At 34.1% G+C, this 19,243-nt stretch overlaps 2 protein-coding genes across 2 annotated transcripts; both read right to left on the bottom strand.

Annotated features, from left to right (window-relative positions):
- Positions 1-153: 153 nt before the first annotated feature.
- On the bottom strand, positions 154-6,000 carry LOC129894269 (uncharacterized). The gene is made up of 10 exons (XM_055969878.1): positions 5,809-6,000; positions 5,383-5,405; positions 4,956-5,037; positions 4,654-4,863; positions 1,435-1,557; positions 1,280-1,337; positions 1,122-1,195; positions 805-893; positions 633-730; positions 154-467 (listed from the first exon to the last, which is right to left on the bottom strand). The coding sequence occupies exons 1-9, from the start codon at positions 5,926-5,928 to the stop codon at positions 661-663; spliced, it is 849 nt and encodes a 282-aa protein (XP_055825853.1). The 5' UTR covers positions 5,929-6,000; the 3' UTR covers positions 154-467; positions 633-660.
- Positions 6,001-8,819: 2,819 nt separating this feature from the next.
- LOC129895420 (tubulin gamma-1 chain) lies at positions 8,820-18,859 on the bottom strand. The gene is made up of 11 exons (XM_055971136.1): positions 18,470-18,859; positions 16,381-16,581; positions 15,679-15,790; positions 15,168-15,568; positions 12,677-12,730; positions 12,499-12,603; positions 11,856-11,930; positions 11,730-11,774; positions 11,038-11,166; positions 9,282-9,386; positions 8,820-9,187 (listed from the first exon to the last, which is right to left on the bottom strand). Exons 1-11 carry the CDS (start codon positions 18,596-18,598, stop codon positions 9,122-9,124), a joined length of 1,422 nt encoding a protein of 473 aa, XP_055827111.1. The 5' UTR covers positions 18,599-18,859; the 3' UTR covers positions 8,820-9,121.
- Between the last annotated feature and the right edge of the window lie 384 nt (positions 18,860-19,243).

Below are 19,243 nucleotides of genomic sequence, written 5' to 3'. Positions count from 1 at the left end.
TATTTCCTCCAGGTAACACCAATTATAGGTTGGACAACGAGAATACAAGAAAAGTATTAAAAGGAATGCGGCCATTGACCGCACCATGCCTTTCCATTTGCTAACACTTTTTCGAGCTTACCACTTACCAGTCATAACAATGCAAGGTCAACACACCCCAAAAATTGAACTTCAGATTACCCAAAGAAACATACAACACGAAGATTTCATGTTCTCCCAAATGTACAATTCATAAAGAGAAAAGAGATAGTGATTGTCTTCTAAAAAAAACTGTTCTCTGGGTCTCAGAGAATTGATACAACAGAGAGTAAGAATTTAGCTGCTGCTTCAATGACATCGGTTGATCCAGGCTGACAAGAGTTTAATGCCCAGATGCATTGTACCATGCTGACGGAGGAAATGTATTGACTTCTGCATCAGATCTCTGATCATCCAGCAATGGTAAATGATTCATCACCAAGAGATTCCTACAGCAGACAACAAGATGAACAACGCTAATCAGTTACCATCCCTTCATGATGCAAATGTTTCAGCTAACTATGAAATACATACATAAACTTGTGTAGCATGCGTTACGACAAAGGAACCATTTCTTTCTAACATGAGGTAATAAGATAGATAAATATCCTCACCCAAAAAGTGTATCACCACAGTATACAGCTAAGAAGGTTTTGCTTTTTTTCCAACTTTTGCTATGCGCTTAAGTTCTTGAGTTCCCCTTTTTATTTCTCTGCAGATGAAGAAGTAATTATTTTAACGCAAATTTTGAGGGAGACTAGCTGATGCAAACTTTGGAGGAAGTACCTTTGGTACAAATAGACAATAAGGTAAAATAGAGGGAGCAGCATCAACGTCAATACTGAAGCTGCCAAGTAGAACCGATTTGTATGCTTCTGCAAATATAATGTCACATGCATAAAAGTAGAAAAGATTACAAAACGTTAGATAAAATCTCCACTTGAACAACTATAGCCAAAATTACCGGACAAAATTTACATCTCAGTAGAGTATCGTATGAAGTTATACTCAAGATAGGTCAAAAGTCCCTAATCCGTCCGAACAACTTTTATTTTGATTTAACAGAAGGCACATAATTAAGGTATGTCAGTAATCAAACATACCTTTCCTCCTCTAGAAAATGGTTTTCTCCCCCCCGAGCAAGTGTGAGCATCACAGAATTGGCGTAAGAATAGTTCTGACATCAAACCAACCAAGGATCATCACAAGTGGAAGCAACTATTTAATTACTTCAGATTCTAACACTATGGAGAAATCATACCATGAAGACGAGTTGATGATGGACTCTGATTAGCAGGAAAACAATTGTCTGCAAGACCCTACAGGGGGGGGGGGGGACAATGGACATGATATCAAAGAGAAATCAGTAGAATTGGCAAGTTAATCCAACATATAGGCTTATGTTCAGAAGGTAACCTCACATAAATGACGATTTCGTGCTGCTGCCGCAGGATTACACTTGGTCTTCTTGGATTTGATTTCCATCACAAGGTCACAATGCAAAGCTCCACATACATCTGCCAGGCATTTGCTGTGACCCTGAGACATTGAGATCATATGCTAAGATTACTTCATCCCTTATAAAACATTATTCCAATTCAAAAATCAAAGCATGGTAAGTAATAGAATACTCTTAACTACCTGACACACTCGTCAGTGGAACGACCTGGACCAAGATTATGAATCTTGTGAAATTAAATTACCAAAAAGAATAACGTGATCAGCCTACTTACATTTGGTTTTTGAATACTATGATGAAATCAATTTCTGTAATAGATAAGTTCAAAGTATATTGGAGTGGTCCACTGAACCCTCCAGGATAATTTCTGAAAAAAAATTCTCCTGATTTCATCCAACCTTTGAACCACTGTTTGGGGTATATGAAACGGAAAAGGTTCAAAAATGCCCTTAATGTATTAGAAATGGTTCAAAATGCCCTCCTTCTACATATTGAATAAAAAATGCCCTTAAGGTATAGAAATGGTTCAAAAATGTCCTCCTCCCACCTATTGGATCAAAAATGCCATTAACCAATTAGAAATGGTTCAAATTTGCCCTCCTTCTACCTAAAAGTATGTTTATCAACTATTTAATATGCCCATCTTTCGTGCGATCTTAATATATTTTATCAATAAATATAATATTTTTATAACATCAAAATATTATTTAAAATTCTTTTTAGCCTTCAAATTTGAATAAATTAAAACTCAACTTTTTAATTCATTTTACTCTATTAGCATCTTAGTTATATATTTTTTCCATTTTCCAACAATTTTAGTCTTTTAAAACTACTAAAATTTTTGTATAAATTATGTTAACTGATACTGTATTTACACTAAGAAAAAAAATCAACAAAAATTATCTTTTTATGGGCATACATAATGAAATTCCTCTTCTTCGTGACAAAGATAATGTTTTTATACAACATACATTCGGGTTAATTCACATGTTAGTTCATATATTTTATTTAAAGCAAATACTTCTATTAGGTAAGACAAACAAGCAAAAAAAATTCAAAAAAAAACAAATAATTGTCAAAGTAATGTTGGAAAAATTATTGACAGATATAATTAGAATTAGTAAATTTTTGAGTCATTTCTAATATGTTTAGGGAATTCTTTATCTAATAGTTAGAGGGAAAGGCAAATTTGAACCATTTCTAATAGGTTAGGGGCATTTTTGATCCAATAAGTGGAAGGACATTTTTGAACCATTTCAAATATGTTAAAGGCATTTTTGACCAAATAGGTGGAAGAAAGGGCAAATTTGATCCAATAGGTGGGAGGAGGGCATTTCTGAACCATTTTTAATACGTTAAGGGCATTTTTGAACCTTTTCCCTATATGAAATAGGGACAAAATATATTGGAATGGTCCATTGAACCCTCCAGGAACAATAGATAATTTTGCTCATCTCTGAATATAGAATGCAACATTCAGCATAAAATTTTAACTTTTTCAATTTCAAAAAATCAAAATAATTTTAGTTCTACGATAGATCACACGCTACCAAATGTCTGTGACATCGTATGGTACTTTACTTTTTCCCCCTTCATTTTTTGAGGTATTTATAAACCTCATTAATTTATACTTTGCAATCATTTCCATTGAACAAGACTTAGATGGTGGTAAATTATGATAAGCTAATTTTACTCAAAAAAAATAATAGAAATTTACTCAAAAATTATGATATGCTACTGAGTCCAGAGAGAACAGGTATGAGAAAGGATGGTGAAAGAAGAGAAGGATTCAACTCTGGATTCTCCCTGAAATTAGAATTGACCCTCAAATCGAAGGTGCGGGAAAATAAAAGGGGGGGGGGGGGATAAGCTCAGTAGAACTTAAGTTCTATTTCTACTTGTTTGGACAAGTTTTTTAGGAAAACCAGGTTTGGGTTGTCAGTGCTTTTCTGAGAAAAGGAAGGATCGCAAAATAGATTCCCTAAATCCCCAAAGAGCTCTTTTGAGAAAGCCCCATATAGCGCTTAATAAAAACAATCGTCTGCGGACTGTAGTTTGTCACCTTATTCTTGAAATTCATCTCCATCCCCTTAGCCCTACACAGTTTATAATACAGACAAGATGAGGCAACCAATCAGCAGCTCACAGACTCCCAACATCGTGTGCAATATAAAGAGCAGGAAGCCAGAGATCCCCTATCCTTGAAATTTGATAATCTTATTCGTATAACTCATGACTTTTCTCTACTGTATTCCCTTTCCATACCTGATTTGATATGCTTACTTGAGTCGAGGGCCTAGCGAAAACAGTCTCTCAACCTCCACAAGGTAGGGGTAAGATTTGATATGCTTACTTGAGTCGAGGGCCTATCGAAAACAGTCTCTCAACCTCCACAAGGTAGGGGTAAGGTTGTGTACACTCCACCTTCCCCAGACCCCACTTGTGGATTACATTGGGTATTTTGTTGTTGTATTCATATAACTCAATTAGAATGAACCTAGAAATTCAGCACTCACACATAACTGATACCATGAAAAATAGTGTGAGCTCCATCGCTTAATACGATAATCTACAATCTACATATTTAACTACTACTAATGTCCATCGGTAGTTGGATGCCTCTGGAAAAGCAAGGTTAACTACAAAGTAGGAGCTCATCTTCGTGAACAATTGAAAAAACATATCCTTTAAGAATTCAGAGTGAGAAACATCTACTTTTAACTTATGATCAAACTGTAACATATATTTGGACCGAAACAGATGTAAGTGCATTTCTCACTAGAAATATCACTGGTCAACTTAGATACCTAGAAATTTACTATGCTATGTTTCTCCAATTGCCAAAATAAGCACTCTCCTTACTGAATGAATACATAAACTTAGTGGCCATTTCAGATGACTAAGGATTCTTAAAAGAAATTATATATAATTAATGATATTTGTATTTATTGAATTAAAAAAAAATCATTTGAAATAGATAGAAAAGAAAGTGGGAGAGATGAATATATAGACAATACTAACACATTATGAACTATTCTACACGAATAGCTATACTACAGAAGAGTGCATCAAGGCTGGTTTTCTCACTCCAATGTCAAGAATATTTATTTCTTTATTCAGAAATTATATGAAATATGAATTAAAATTTGGCATGAACAAAAACATCCGATGCTTACAACGTCTAGAAGATTGGAATGCCTGTTGTCAAAATGCTGATCAAGAAATTTTTCAGCCCGAAAGCTTTTTCTGCAGTATCCACAACGCCATTCATTCACATCAAGATGAATTTTATGTTCCTCCTGATCTCTGAAAATATCATTACTTGGATGAAGTCTACACTGCCTAGGAAGCTCATACTTCTCTCTTTCTACAAAGGGCATTAAGTACTGCACAACACAGAAAGAGTAAAAAAGCAATTTTCAGTCCCGTATTTGCAGCAGAGCTTAAGTTGAGCCAAACGAAGTACTTTTGCAGATACCTCCTCAATAACGTTCCAGGCAGCCCGGCTTCTCTCTCTGGAGCAATGAACTTCGTGAACATGGGATTTGTCTTGTTCAGGACTTCAGATCATCAAAAAAAATAATTTAGATAAGTGATAACTTCAAGGAAATGGCACATCTAAAATGGATTGCTTTCAAACATGTTTTAGTAATACAGTTGAAATCTAGAATTTATCTCATGCAGTATCTTGCTAAAAAGGAATAGTAGGCCTGAAAAACAAGAATATTTAACCATGATACAACTTTTCTTCTTTATTTTCTGATAGAGAACTATGATACAACTTATTGCCTCAGGAAAATATCTTTAAATGTATTGTTAATAGGCTTTTTTCTTTTACTTTCAAGGTATAATTTTGGAATAGGAATCAATAACATCTACAACTATAAACCAAAACAAAACCTTACCTTGTTGCATGCTTCTCTGTACCCTATGCACAAAAAAATTGAATGTGGTCAGCCAGGAAAAACACCAGCTCCAAGAAGTGATTTCCAAACGCAAACAGATTCAAAACAAAACAAATAAAATGGGTCATCACTGATGATTACAAGTAATTCAAATCAAGCATTACTTATACTCTGCTAAATACGAAACCAAAATCACGGCTATCGCAAGGTTAATTCAGTTCAAGAATTACAAGATAAACGGTAACAAAAACATACATAAACCCCAATTCGGTAAATTATGCATTTTAAACTAACATAAATGGGAGTACCAAAAAAATCAGGAAGAGAAATTAGTCCCTTTCGATCTAGGGCAGAACACTAATCATGTAGAGAAACAAATTGTTCGTTGAACACAAAGATATCTATAGCTGAAAAGGTGAAAAAAACCTGATCTGATTGAGAAAGAGGTGAAGTTGCAGATATGGATGAAGAGAGGAGAGTGATCAATAGAAGAGAAATAAGAAAAATATATGAATTCTTTGCTCGTATTTGACGCAGAGCCTCCATTTCTTCCTACATATGTTCTTCTTCCTCCCTTTCTTCCTTTTGGTGAGACGAGACGAGACTTGACTACACTTTTATGTATGAAGTACTTTTAGAACTTTAAAGTGCTGAAAGTTATTTTTATAAATAAGCAGTTAAATGTTTGGATAAAAGTGCTTAAATGAGAAAAATTATGTGAATTTTAGTGTTAAAAGAATGAAAAGGGTAGTTTGGGAATTTAGTTAAAATATAAGGAATATAAAAGTAATTTCCATGGTCAAAGAAAATGACTTTAAGCACTTAGAAAAAAAAAGTTAGGAATCCTAACTTTTCATTTTTGACTGAATTTAAGAACTTTCTGGCTTAAAGTTAGCATTAGGCAAACACGTCCAAAAACTGAAAAGGGGCTTTAAGTTGGTTTTGACCAACTTAAAGCCAATCCAAACGGGCTCTAAATTAGCTTATGACTTGAAAATTGTTTATAAGTAAAAAAAAAATTAGGCATAAGCAATTTTATTTTTTGACTTATAAGATGTTTTTAATTTATAAACTGCTTAAAATAAGTTTATTCAAATAAACTCAATTATTTATTGAGACTTATTTTAAGCATAAAATGACTTTAAATTGGCCAATCAAACACTCAAAAAAAACTGAAAACAATTTATAAGCAACTTATAAGTCAATCCAAACGAGTTCTTTACGGAGTACTTCATTTTATTCTTTTCTGTTGCCTTTTCTTGAAATGTGAAATTGTTACCAGCCTAATTTTGTCTTCTCCTTCTACTTTTACCTTTATTTTTTAAATTTTTTAAGGAAAGGATTGACCGTGATTATTTTTAGAAGCGAAAAGGTTTAAATATGTCATTGAATTTTTTAAAAATACTCATTTATGTATCTGTTAAAAGTTTGGCTCATTATACTATTGCCCGTTTAAGAAAAAATTCATTTATGTCATTATTTTTTAACTCCGATTTTGCAAAACCATCAAAAATAATTTTTAACACTTTTCACTTGAAATTTTGGATCAAATGTACTATTTTTGCTCATTCTTCTTCAAGACCACCAAAAACACATGAAGAACACCAAGAACTACAAATTCTCAACTTTTTAAATTTTTCATGAAATCACCTCAAATTTCAAGAGTATCGTCCTTCCGAGCTAAATACCAAAATCCAATATCTTTTGAACTTGAATCCAACCTAACACAACAAGACACGCTTAATTTTTTTCAAATTTTCAAAACTTCAACATCTTTTAATGATAGACTCAAAATTTCAAAAATCTATTTTGATTCATATTTTTGTTGTTGTTTTTGACATTCGATCCTTGTTCCCTAGATTTTTTGAGTCTATATTCAAAATTTCAAGTGATTTAGAGTTGTGGAAAAAATTCTATCATTAAAAAAGGTTAAAGTTTTGAAACTTTGAATTTTTTTTAAGTGTGTCTCAATGAATTAGGTTGAATTCAAGTTCAAAAGATATTGGATTTTGGTATTTAGCTCGGAAGGACAATACTCTTGAAATTTGAGGTGATTTCATGAAAAATTGAAAAAGTTGAAAATTTGTAGTTTTTGGTGTTCTTCATGAGTTATTGGTGGTTTTGAAGAAGAACGAGCAAAAATAGTACATTTGATCCAAAACTTCAATTGAAAAGTGTTAAAAATTGTTTGGTAGTTTTGAAAAATCGGAGTTAAAAAATAATGACATAAAAGAACCTTTTTTCAATCGGCAATGATATAAATGAGCCAATTTTTTAACGAATGGCATAAATGAGCCTTTTCTGAAAGTTCAATAGCATATTTGAGCCTTTTTTCTTTTTATAATATACATTAGTCATTTTTCAGAATACAATATTCAAATATAAAAAATTGTAAAAGTTCTCTTATAATTTAAGATTGAATGAGGGTTTTGTATTTGAAAGGGTTTTTAATTTTTAGGTTGGTATTGGGGCCAAGACCGGCTTCTCTTCAAGCAATGATTTTTTACCAGATATATGTGCAAATCCTTTTTAACATTTCTTACAAATAGCAACAGTTTTAGCATTATTGATATAAAAAACAATTCCATACCGTTGATATTCTAGGACGTTGTACCTTGGTCTAGTATAGGTGGATGGTTAGCTCCAAACTAAAATCAAGTCTGAATTGGAGCTTCCGTAACTAGACTAGTTGGTGCATCATTTAAATAAGTATTCTAATTCTATCATCTTCTAATTCTACCTTCAAATTACCATAAGCTCTATCTAAGATTTCATTATCTAACAAATTCTCTGTATTAATACCATATTGGGCTAATGCACGGGATTCTTGTCACTAGTGATCTAATATTTTAGCACATTATTCTTACGCTCCCTAATCCCTATTCGATAAAGCAGAAATTTGGAAAAGAAAAAATGGCCAAAACCATATGATTTATACGAGTGAAAATAAATACACACCAACTGAATACAAATACTAAATAACATTGGATAATGGAAAATAATCCCATTCAATACATCAAAAGTTTAGAGATAGAAATAAGTTTCACTGTAGGTAATTGCAATAATGACAAATTTATCTCTCTTCCTTGAGCTCTCTACCTCAATAGTTAACCGCCAATAAATCCAACGTTGGATTTGACAGTTTCGATATCTTTTTGGAATATGAACAAAGAAGAGAAGATAGGACCTATTATTCCTACATGTTACATTAGTAAGATTCCGTTGAGATGTTACTGCAGATTCATAAAAAAGAAAGAAGATAATATATTTTTTCAAACACTAAATTAAATTAAAAATTGAGATAGAATTTTAACATGTGGAACTTAAATAAGACTCCCAAAACAAGTATTTTACCTAATCAAGTGCTCAATTCATTGGTAGAATATGCGCTGGCCAGATGGATAAAATGGTGTGTATTAGATATACTTTGAAAAAGATTTGGATATGTAAAAGATTTCTTGTGAAGGAGGGAATTTAGTTACAAGGGTTCATAAGATTGTTATGCTCAAAATTTATATGAAACAGTACTTCATTGCCGGAGATTCTCTAGAACAATTTCACATCTTACCATAAATTTGCTAATGTTAACAAGACCAAATGACTCCCAAATTTAATTTTCCTCCTTCTCACGAAGTACAGAAGACTAATAAGGGTTAAATTATAGAGATAATTACATAGAACAAAGTCTCCTTGATTTTTTTCCCTGCAGAGTTGAAACAGGGAATGGTTGGCTTGCTCATTAAGCTAATTTTGGATCAACCGTTCCACTAGCGTTTCCTTCACCTGTTAGAACATGGTCGGGATCCTGCACAAATATATTAGCTCGTTTGTGATGCAACACATGAAATAACAGGCAACGAGACTAGCTAGTATACTAGTAATGACACAGTAGCACTTACCTCCATTCCCCATTTGATGTAATCTGGGGACTCGCAAGCCTTGTACTCGTCAACAAGACTTTCTATCACATCTCTAGATTCGTCAAACTCAGATAGATCATTGTCCTGCCCATTATGCGTAAAAATTAAAGAGGAAAAAGCTTATAGCAAACCCCACTAATAAATTAAACCAAAAAATGCTTTTACAAGAAAGTACATGCAATGTTGGGGCAGAGCCAAGATTTTTACTAAGGGGATTCAAAAAAAAATAAACACATGAACCAACCGAAGGGGTTCAACGTCTAATATATACATAAAAATATAATTTCAACCATGTATACATAGTATCATTTTTCGTTGAAGCATAAGCTGGTTCCGCCCCTGCATGCAGATTAACACTAAGGTTCTTCGACTCCCCCTTTGACAAATCATTCCTTATTGAACAAGAAAAAAGCAAGGAGCTCAGCTGGGAGCTAAAACGCCCAAACGGGACATAGGACAAACATCCACATGTGATATTGACATACTGATGAAAGCTTTTCTTCAAATTGTTGAGCATATATAGGGAGAGAGAAGGGTTTTAACTCCTCACAGAAGCATAGTTTTCGAAGTTCAATTTTATTTCTCATGCCCACAAGTCAAAACATCACAAAGGACACTGTTCTATTCTCAAGATTTGATTTTGAGACTTGTACTTCAGAAAACCTTCATACTTCTCATGCCCACAAGTCAAAATATCACAAAGGACACTGTTCTATTCTCAAGATCTGATTTTGAGAATTGTACTTCAGAAAACCTTCATACTTCATCCCAATTTGACAGAGTTCAGAAAAAAATAAAGACTTTTGAAACTTGTGGTCTAGAATAAACCATGGCTATAAATCATTTCATTAAAAGTAAAATGGGACGTTTGAAGTTGGAATTGTTACTAAATATATAAAGATGTCACTTTTTACTAAAAAGAAAAAAGTGTCATAAAATTGGCGCGGAGGGAGTATTACTTTTCGAATTTAGCTAATTGTTTCTCTGTAACATATACAACTCTACTTATTACTGGAGGAAAATTACCTAATGACAAAGTGAATCTAAGATAATTAGCAAAAATGTGTCAATCCAACTTTTTCAATGACCTGTCTGTTAGTAAGCGTCATCAAATGCATTTCACAACTCCAACTCTTTTCTTTTCTAAAGACAGTATATTCTTACAATGAAAAACAATATTATTTTATTATGTAATTGGTTAGATATAGGATATCAGCTGCAGATATTCATCAATTAATCTTACTTAATATGTGGACGTCAGTTATAGACATAGATGTTGGTGTATAGTAACAGCAATACAACAACAACATACACAGTGTAATCCCAAAAGTGGGGTCTTGGGAGGGTGGTGTGTATGCAGACCTTACCCCTACCTTGTGAAGGAAAAGAGGTTGTTGCTGGAAGACCCTCAGGTCATGTAAAACAATTTGAAGCAGGTTTGGAAATGAAATACAATAGTGAAGAAGAAAACATGTCATAGTTTCCTACAGAAATTGACAGCTTTCACTTGAAAAGATTTCAGATTCAGGTTCAGTTTTGCAGAAACCACAGAGCACAACAAATGTCTGCTCTGTTTTACTAATCAGTTTCTCAGCCATGCAAGCAGAAAAGCTAGACACAAAACCAAATCCCAGACCGGAATAAGGACTGGCTTACCAATAACTAAACTATACACTGTGCCGCCTCTTATTCTTAGTAGATTATATCAGAAAGACAGAGTTGAAACAGAACTTACGGCAAACGTTGGATGATTCCTATAATTGTCAAGGAAGGCTTGTCTCTTTCTCAATTTATCATACTGGGTCAAACACTTGCTGAATAAGTGGCGGATACCTGTATGGCTGGCTAGCATGAGACCACTAACCTGATACATTGAAAAACATACAGCAATATTACACATCTTTAAGGAAACAAACAGTTTTACAAGGTCCATACAAAATTCAGGAAAGCGGATTTACAACAGAATGTGAAGACCAGATAGTCAAACTAATCTGGCTTGCCTCAGCTGATTATCATGTCAGCAACTGAAATAGAGACTTCATTTGCCCATTACAAGAAATGTGTTTATCAAACATAAGTTACCAATATTTGTTATGTTTTCAACTTTAAGAACTTACGCTGTAGGTCTGTTATTTAAAGTTCAAACTATAAACTATGTGGGACCTTCGGATTCAGCAACAATGTCTAGTGGATCAAGCATCAGTTTCAAAACACAAAATGAACAATTACTGAACAATTTACTGAACAATATTTTACTATGTTGATTTGATGGTAAGCTGAATTACTGAACAATAAGCTCTGACTTTTACATTACTGAACATCCTTCGTTTCTAAGAAAGTCATTTAAGCAGTTCATAAGCTGTACAACTCAGATTAACAGCCTTCAGCACAAAAGATTGAACAAGTAGACAGAGAAGTTTATCGTACCCTATGAGCAGTTTGGACATAAGGAGACTTTCTAGATAAAGCAACCTGCAAAGGAAGGCAATGCAAAGTCAAGAAGTAGGATTAAAAAAGCTAAATTTCCAGATTTATTATGGCCAAAAGACCTGCCTGAATGCTTGCAGGGCCCCACTCAATAAAATTAACAAGCTTTCTCTCCCTTATCCTCTGCAGACTTTCATGGACCTGATTCCCCAAACATCATATGAGTAAGAGCAGTAAAGTTATGTGTGTGCATATGTTGTGTTGATATATGCTCCAAGCTTACAAAGCTGGGAAATGGCTAACAGATGAGCAATATAATATAATTCTAGATCCACAAGATTCATGAATACAAAAGAAGTTTTGATGTATAAAATGGAAAAAACAATGTCACTATGGGTGGTTGGGTGATAAAGCTATGTCTTAGTTGCAACTGAAATAATCTTGAAACTCCTTAAGGGCAATAGTGCAAGTTAAAGATCAGATAATAACAACACAAAACCAAGTTTGTGTTTAAATTTCAAAAACATGACTCATGTGGTGTGCCTTTTTCAAACAGCCAGAATCAGAATCTGCTTAGAAGCATTCCAGCTTGAAAGAAATTTCACTCAAATGGACCACTCAATTATTATAAACCTAAATGCCTTGGTTTTTTTTTTTGGTTTCGGTGGGTGGGGGTGGGGAGCACTTCAAACAATTAAACCTTATATAGGATGAGAGAAGAAAGAGAAGGAATTACACAATAAAAGTTTTTAAAAATAATCATGAATACCTGAGTGGGATCAACTTCTCCTTGGATGATGTTTAAAATGGATATGTACTTAGCCTGACTGGCTTCCTTTGTTCGAGCATAGGAGGAAACCATGATATTCTTGGTCTGCATAGTGAAAGTCCTTGAGTATATCTGCAAAAACATTCAACAGTACAATATAGAGGACAGGTTTTCAGACCTGAAGGAGCCTTCTCATCACATCAAGTACAGTTGTTTTCCGAATCACATTAGCCTGCAAAAACAGGATTATTAGCAATATGCTTCAGTTGTCACTACTGAATTCCCCACACACAAGCTGCATGATACAATTTTATTAATAAACAGAAAAGAGAAAAGGATAGACAAATAGAGAGTGAGGCAGTGGAATTAAAAAGAAAGAACTACCTATTTGTGAGATGGCCAATATATCACCAATTTATCATCTTCTCTTTTTCTTGATAGCAGGTAAGTTAGAAGGGCATGATAGTGGAAAAGAAAGTGACTTCACAAGATCAGTCACACCAACATAAATTGCTCTCCATTAATTTAAATTACATATTTTATCTGTTTTTATCATGGGAAACACATGAATCAGGCAATGTTTTCTTTTCCCATTCCCCAGTAAGTCAAACGCTTAGTGCTTCAGTATCTTGATATCACAATTTAGATGGTTCAAAATACAAGATTTCAAGGACCATAACAAGGAATTTAAATCAGAAAAAACAATAAAAGAGAGTGATATTACTCTTAATATCGGGTCCCACTGAAGCAAATAACAACAACTACGCCACAATCTCAGGGAGCAATATTGACAGCTGAGGATTTGAGAAAGAGAAGAATTGCACATGTCAGCTAGTACTATATGGGAACGTTCAGAATTGGTTTAGGATACAGTGGACTATGCCGAGAATAGTAAAGGATGCATTCATAGTTGTCCTTTCAAAAGAAGAAAGAGAATATCAAAGGATAGGATACAGCCCCATGGGCTCTTATGTGGGTGGTGTGGACAGAGAGGAATAGGAGAGACTTTGAAGGGGTCGATAATGATTTTGTACGTGTTAGGAGCAACCTCGTATCTCTAGTTTCTTTTTAGTGCACTTTGTTCGTATAAATAATTGGGTTTCTGTTGTATAGAACCATGTTTTGGTCTAGGTTTCTCTCCTTTTTGGTATACTACTTGTATACGGGGATTCCCCGGATGTTAAATAAGAAGATTTAGTTTTCACGTTATCAAACAACTACATCTAAATCTCAAACAAAGTTAGGCTCGAGTATATGAATCCTCAACATCTATTTTGTTTCATTTAGATCCGTTTCATTTTCATATTCAATATTTTATCTTTTAAAACTACTTGGGGAGATAAAAAGAACTAAAATTGAAAATCTCTACATTTTCAAGTAAAAATACAAATCTCTCGACAAACTAAAAATACACCAAGCAAACACCGGATGTATCGTCTAATATGAATCTTTTCTATTTGCTAAGTTTCATGGATAACTACTATCGACAGTTTTTGAGAGAATTTTGTCCAACATGATTTTAGTTCTTTTCTTAAAGTGGTAAGTATAATTGAAGACAGAACAACAATAAAAAAGGTGATGACTACATCCAAAGAAGAGAAGAGAGAGAGGAAAGAAAAATAAAAAGAGGCGGAGGAACTCCCAATCTAGGATATACAAAAGTTTCTAAGAAGTGTAATAGGGGCTCACAACCTCATCCACCCACTCCAATTTACACCCAAAAAGAAAACAAAAGTATGCAGTCCGACTGTATCTTCAGTATGGAGTTGTTGTATCCTTCAGAACATCTTTTGTTTCTCTCTTTCCATATGCACCACCAAACAAAAGCCAGAATGGTGTTCCAGATCTATTTCCTTCCTTTAGGTAGACCATTGAACCAGCAGAGGAGCAGATTTGCAGTTGATCTTGGCATAGGCCACATTAGACCCAAAATCTGCATGGTTTTAGTTCTACCTCATGCTCCTTTTAATTTTTCATTTTTTTTTGGATAACTGTGGTATCTCATCCAGCTTAAACGCACTTCAAATATATCACCAAATATCTGCTACCTCCCACAAGTACAACTACCTGGCAACTCTTCCCATCGAGGCTTAGACAGATGGGAAGAATAACCTAGTATTGTTCATCTATGATGAAATTTGCACTCTGGTCTTCAAGGTTTTCACCTACTTCATTGACCATTAGGCCACACCCTTGATGCACCTTCAATCATCTATAGTTTCACACCCATGGATCGAGGCATTTGGAGGTTTACACAGTGCATGACCAAACATCTCAGGCAAGTTAAATAATGTCTATGAGACACGTTTTAACAAAAGCCTGTGGGCAACCCATACTTTTCAACAGGGAAGCAGATAGAATTGACAATTGAAACCCTGAGTACCCAACTATCAGAATCACAAAAAATTTAAATAAATAAATAAATAAATTTAAGTGACGTTTTTCGTAAAACCACTGGAATGAAACTGGTCTGTACAATTTATCAGTGGAAGACATGAACAAGGGCTACTTAAGACCACATTTGAATTCTACTTCATTCTAAGGAAAAAAATAGACAATTGAGCTACTATGAGAATGCAGAATTAAAAGGATAATAATCAGCAATCGCCAATGCAGTTATATGTAGAACATTTTAAAAAAACACTGACAGATAAGAATGGATATCTTACTTGACGTTCCACAGTGAGTGGTGTATATCCAGTCATAAGGAAATGGCATCTTGGTGTAGGTATCAAAGAAGCAAGGAGGCCAACCAAGTCATTGTTCATGTATCCTGGGTAGCGTAATGTAGTTGTACTGGCTGACATTACAGTAGACACTAATGAATTTGTTTGAGTAAAGGTGGGAGTCGTAATATGCAGGCGTTCTACAGCAATTCTATTGAGTGCAGTATTATCAAGTACAACTACACAATCCGCATTCAATGTCAGGCGCTTGAGTGTTAATAGGGAATTGTAAGGTTGTACAACCACATCACTTGTCTCATTTTGGTTAGGAAAGACACTGTAGGTTTGGACAAGTTTTTTGCTGTAGCGATCATTCAGAGTCTCCAACAGATATGAACCCATACCTGCACTAAAGACAGTGATTAGCAACATAATAAATGTCCACACTGAATTCTGAGACACTCAATCTACTCAAGTTATCACAATCTGAACTAACTTAATAAAAGGAGTCAACCTGAGCCAGTTCCACCGGCAATCGAATGGCATAGAACAAAACCCTCAAGACTATCACTTCCATCTGCTTCCCTGTCAATCATGTCCATTAGATCCTCCTCATATTGCTTACCCTGATTAAAACAATGGTTTTACCAAATTATTCAGAAACTACCAATCCAAGCTCTCGGGACAACATAATGAAAGGGTCATGAAGCCCTTCAAGATTATTTGCTGAATAAAGACTCTACAAAGGTGCAAGTACAGTTAACATCACAGTCCACAGAAATAGCATACAGAACAATATTGGAAGTGAATAGATGAGGTTGATGACATCTACTGGTTTTCTCAACTCAATCAATATCTCTCCAATCAAAACTGTAACGGCGGTCAAAGAGTGGATATATTCTTTCAGAAGCCAGGATAAGTCGTAGTTATTATGAGCTTGGCTCATTCGTCCAACTTGACATCCAGCCCACTAAATTGACACTGAGAATGCAAGTATAGCTTGTAACATTGATGGAGCATCTTTTGGAATATGGAAATCTTAATAAATGATAGTCCAGAAACTAGTTGAGGATGTTTATATTTATGCAATGGTATTGGTTTGTTCCTACACATGATTGATCTTTTTTTATTAATACCTACATGTATTGATTAGAAAAGTACTCAGCTTTACAGAAGTACCAAACTGATACAAAGATTTAAAAGAACACAAATAGACCTGATGATATCCGCTTGCCCAATTATTTCCAGCACCTCCTCCATGATCTGCAATGAACACATTCTCATGATTGTAGAGATTCCTATATTCACCATTTTGTATACCATTAATCACTCTGGGCTCCAGATCCATCAATAATGCTCGAGGTATGTAGTGTTGGTCATCTGCCTGATAGAAAAATACATCTTTTCTATCACCTCCCTGCAGCATTGCATACTCATCACTATAAAGTAATGTAGGTTATTCATGTTGTATAAAAGAGTGGTCTTAAGATAAAAATACAAGCACTTTAAACACACACAAGCAAGTGTGTAAAACAAATAAGAACCTTTTGCCTAAGTGAATGAGGACCTGTAGATCCACCATTCACATGCATGTGGCTCAATGACAGTGTTGTATGTACGTACATGTATAAGCATCCATGGCCACTAGGCAGCATAAATCAGATCAGAAAATGAAAGAATCAAATCTATAATTTGCAGACAAATCCAGTTTCAAGCTCCCTCAAATTAATTTCTTAGAAAACATATCTATCAACTGTTGATAAGTCCAGCACAACAAATCCCAAGCAAAACCACATAATTTTTCAAAAGTAAGCCATGTAGTGCTGTGGTGTAAATAACAAGGCCCATAATTTGGATAAAAAAGGCTCATCGGGGTAACAGTTAGATGTTTAACTTAAACAATAAGATGCTTCATTGGTATGAAATTCGGAGAGATGTTTAGCTTCACATGTAGATTTCAAAGTCACTAAAGTTAACTGTCATATAATAACTTGACTAAACTGCCTCACTAATTACTACATTATCTAACCAATAATCCTTTTCTGAGTTGTCACTTGTATCTATCACCACTTGCATTTTATGCTGAACACAAAAGAGACAAACCTAAGTACCTCTGCATTTAAAATGGTACATTAATGTTAGCCCTTTTTCTCTTAGATTTGCATTTCAATTTCCACCACAGCGAAAAAAATTAAGAAATCAATATCCTTCCGAAATAAATAAACTACAAAAGACTGTCCCAATTTAAACCAATAAATCAACTGTCATAAAAAGCTTTAATTTCAAAATAAACAAAAATTAAAAAAGAGTCGCTGAACCTACAAAACCCCTACTTAAATGCTACCTATGTTTTTTCCTTCCAAAATGTGATGAAAAAAGGTACGGTTCACATGAGCGTATTCCTTAACAGGTAAAATCAGAAGAAAACGGAACTTGAACAGAAGAACACTATAAGTGCGTGTTTAATTCCAGGAAAATGTTTTAAAATTATGTGTCCGGTTAGTTGAATTATAGAAACCGTTTTGTTCAAGAATTACTTTTCACGAAATAGTGAAAATGGCTTTGATCACTGACTTATGTGCGGAAGTCATTTTCTTTTACACTTTGTTTGGATGGTTGTTATGTATTGTTTCATAATGTATCGTATTGTATTGTATTGTATTATTTTAATGAATACAGTGTTTGTATAGATTGTATCATTCTCCGCCGTTACATAATGTCACACATCTATGATTTGAATGATAAAACTTACCAGAAAAGTATGGTACGGGGTAGAGTTACTATGAAAAGGTAGGGTAAAAGATGAAATATAATTATTAAATAATAAATAAAGACAAAATGAGAAGAAAATATTAAGGTAACGACGCGAACACACCAAATCGTTCGTTACATAAAATGGATCTTTTTGTCGTTACCTATCGATGGATTTAACCGATACAATACAATAGAATTTAAGTAACAATCAAAACAAAAATTGTATTTAAACTAACAATACAATACAATAAGTAACAACCATCCAAACAAGGTGTTACAAAAAAACTCTTAATTCATATCACTTCATTCAACCAACAGTTCTACACTATTATCAACATTCAATTTTTAAAAATTTCTCCAAGAACACTATCCTATATATCTATTTCTCCTCCTGCAAATATGTTTGTACCGATTTGTATACCAAACCAAACACTGAAAAAGGACAATCTAAAGTAAAGCATAACACGTAAGTCAAAACCTAATACTTGGTATACTGCTTTAGCTGATGCATACACGCACATTGAACATAACAAAGCCAATAAGTTATAAACCTGAGTAGCAAAATCTTCAAGAATGCCTTCTTTACTGATACCGTGTTCGAGGCACAGCTGTTTCCAGAACTCCATCCCAATCTGGTTCCCGCATTGTCCCACTTGCAGTGTGATAATTTCTCTCGGCATTTTCCTTCCAACTTTTTCCCTAGTTTCTTTCACACTAGGCAGTATCAAAAGTAAACTGCAGAAGTTATGGATCTGCGAGAGGGAGCGAAAGAGCAATCGGAATTACCTTCTACTTTGGTTTTTTGGCCGCTTTTTGTGGGGCGTCGTAGCCAGTACGGGGGTTTCGAAAAAGAAAAGAGGGAAAAAAAGTGAGGCTTCCGAAATTATGTCACTCTCTTGAGAGTGTTGCAGCGGTGGGGCTAATCTGCCGGCTTAATTATGAAATTAGGAGGGGAGCCGTAAGATATAATAATTTTGAAATAAATATTAAATTAAATGCTGAATTAATTTTACTTCTTTACATATTTATTTTTTTATACTTTATACTTTTGTTATAAAATTCCACTCCACCAACATTTCCCGATTGTATCACCTATGTTACACTTATTTCCTAAGTCAACACATGAAATGTGACAATAGCAAGGGTGTGCATTATTTGATAAAAACGAATCAAGTCAAATTACATTTTAATATGGATTAATTTTTTATTAATTTTTTGGTTTGATTTAGAATTTAGAAATAAAAATAAAAAATCAAGAAATCATATTAAATATATAAACAGTGATTGTGATTCAATTTTATATTTTGACACATATCAAAACATAC

The sequence above is a fragment of the Solanum dulcamara genome, chromosome 7 (assembly GCF_947179165.1).
Source record: "Solanum dulcamara chromosome 7, daSolDulc1.2, whole genome shotgun sequence".
Classification (NCBI taxonomy): domain Eukaryota; kingdom Viridiplantae; phylum Streptophyta; class Magnoliopsida; order Solanales; family Solanaceae; genus Solanum; species Solanum dulcamara.
This window is presented reverse-complemented; position numbering and strand designations above follow the sequence as displayed.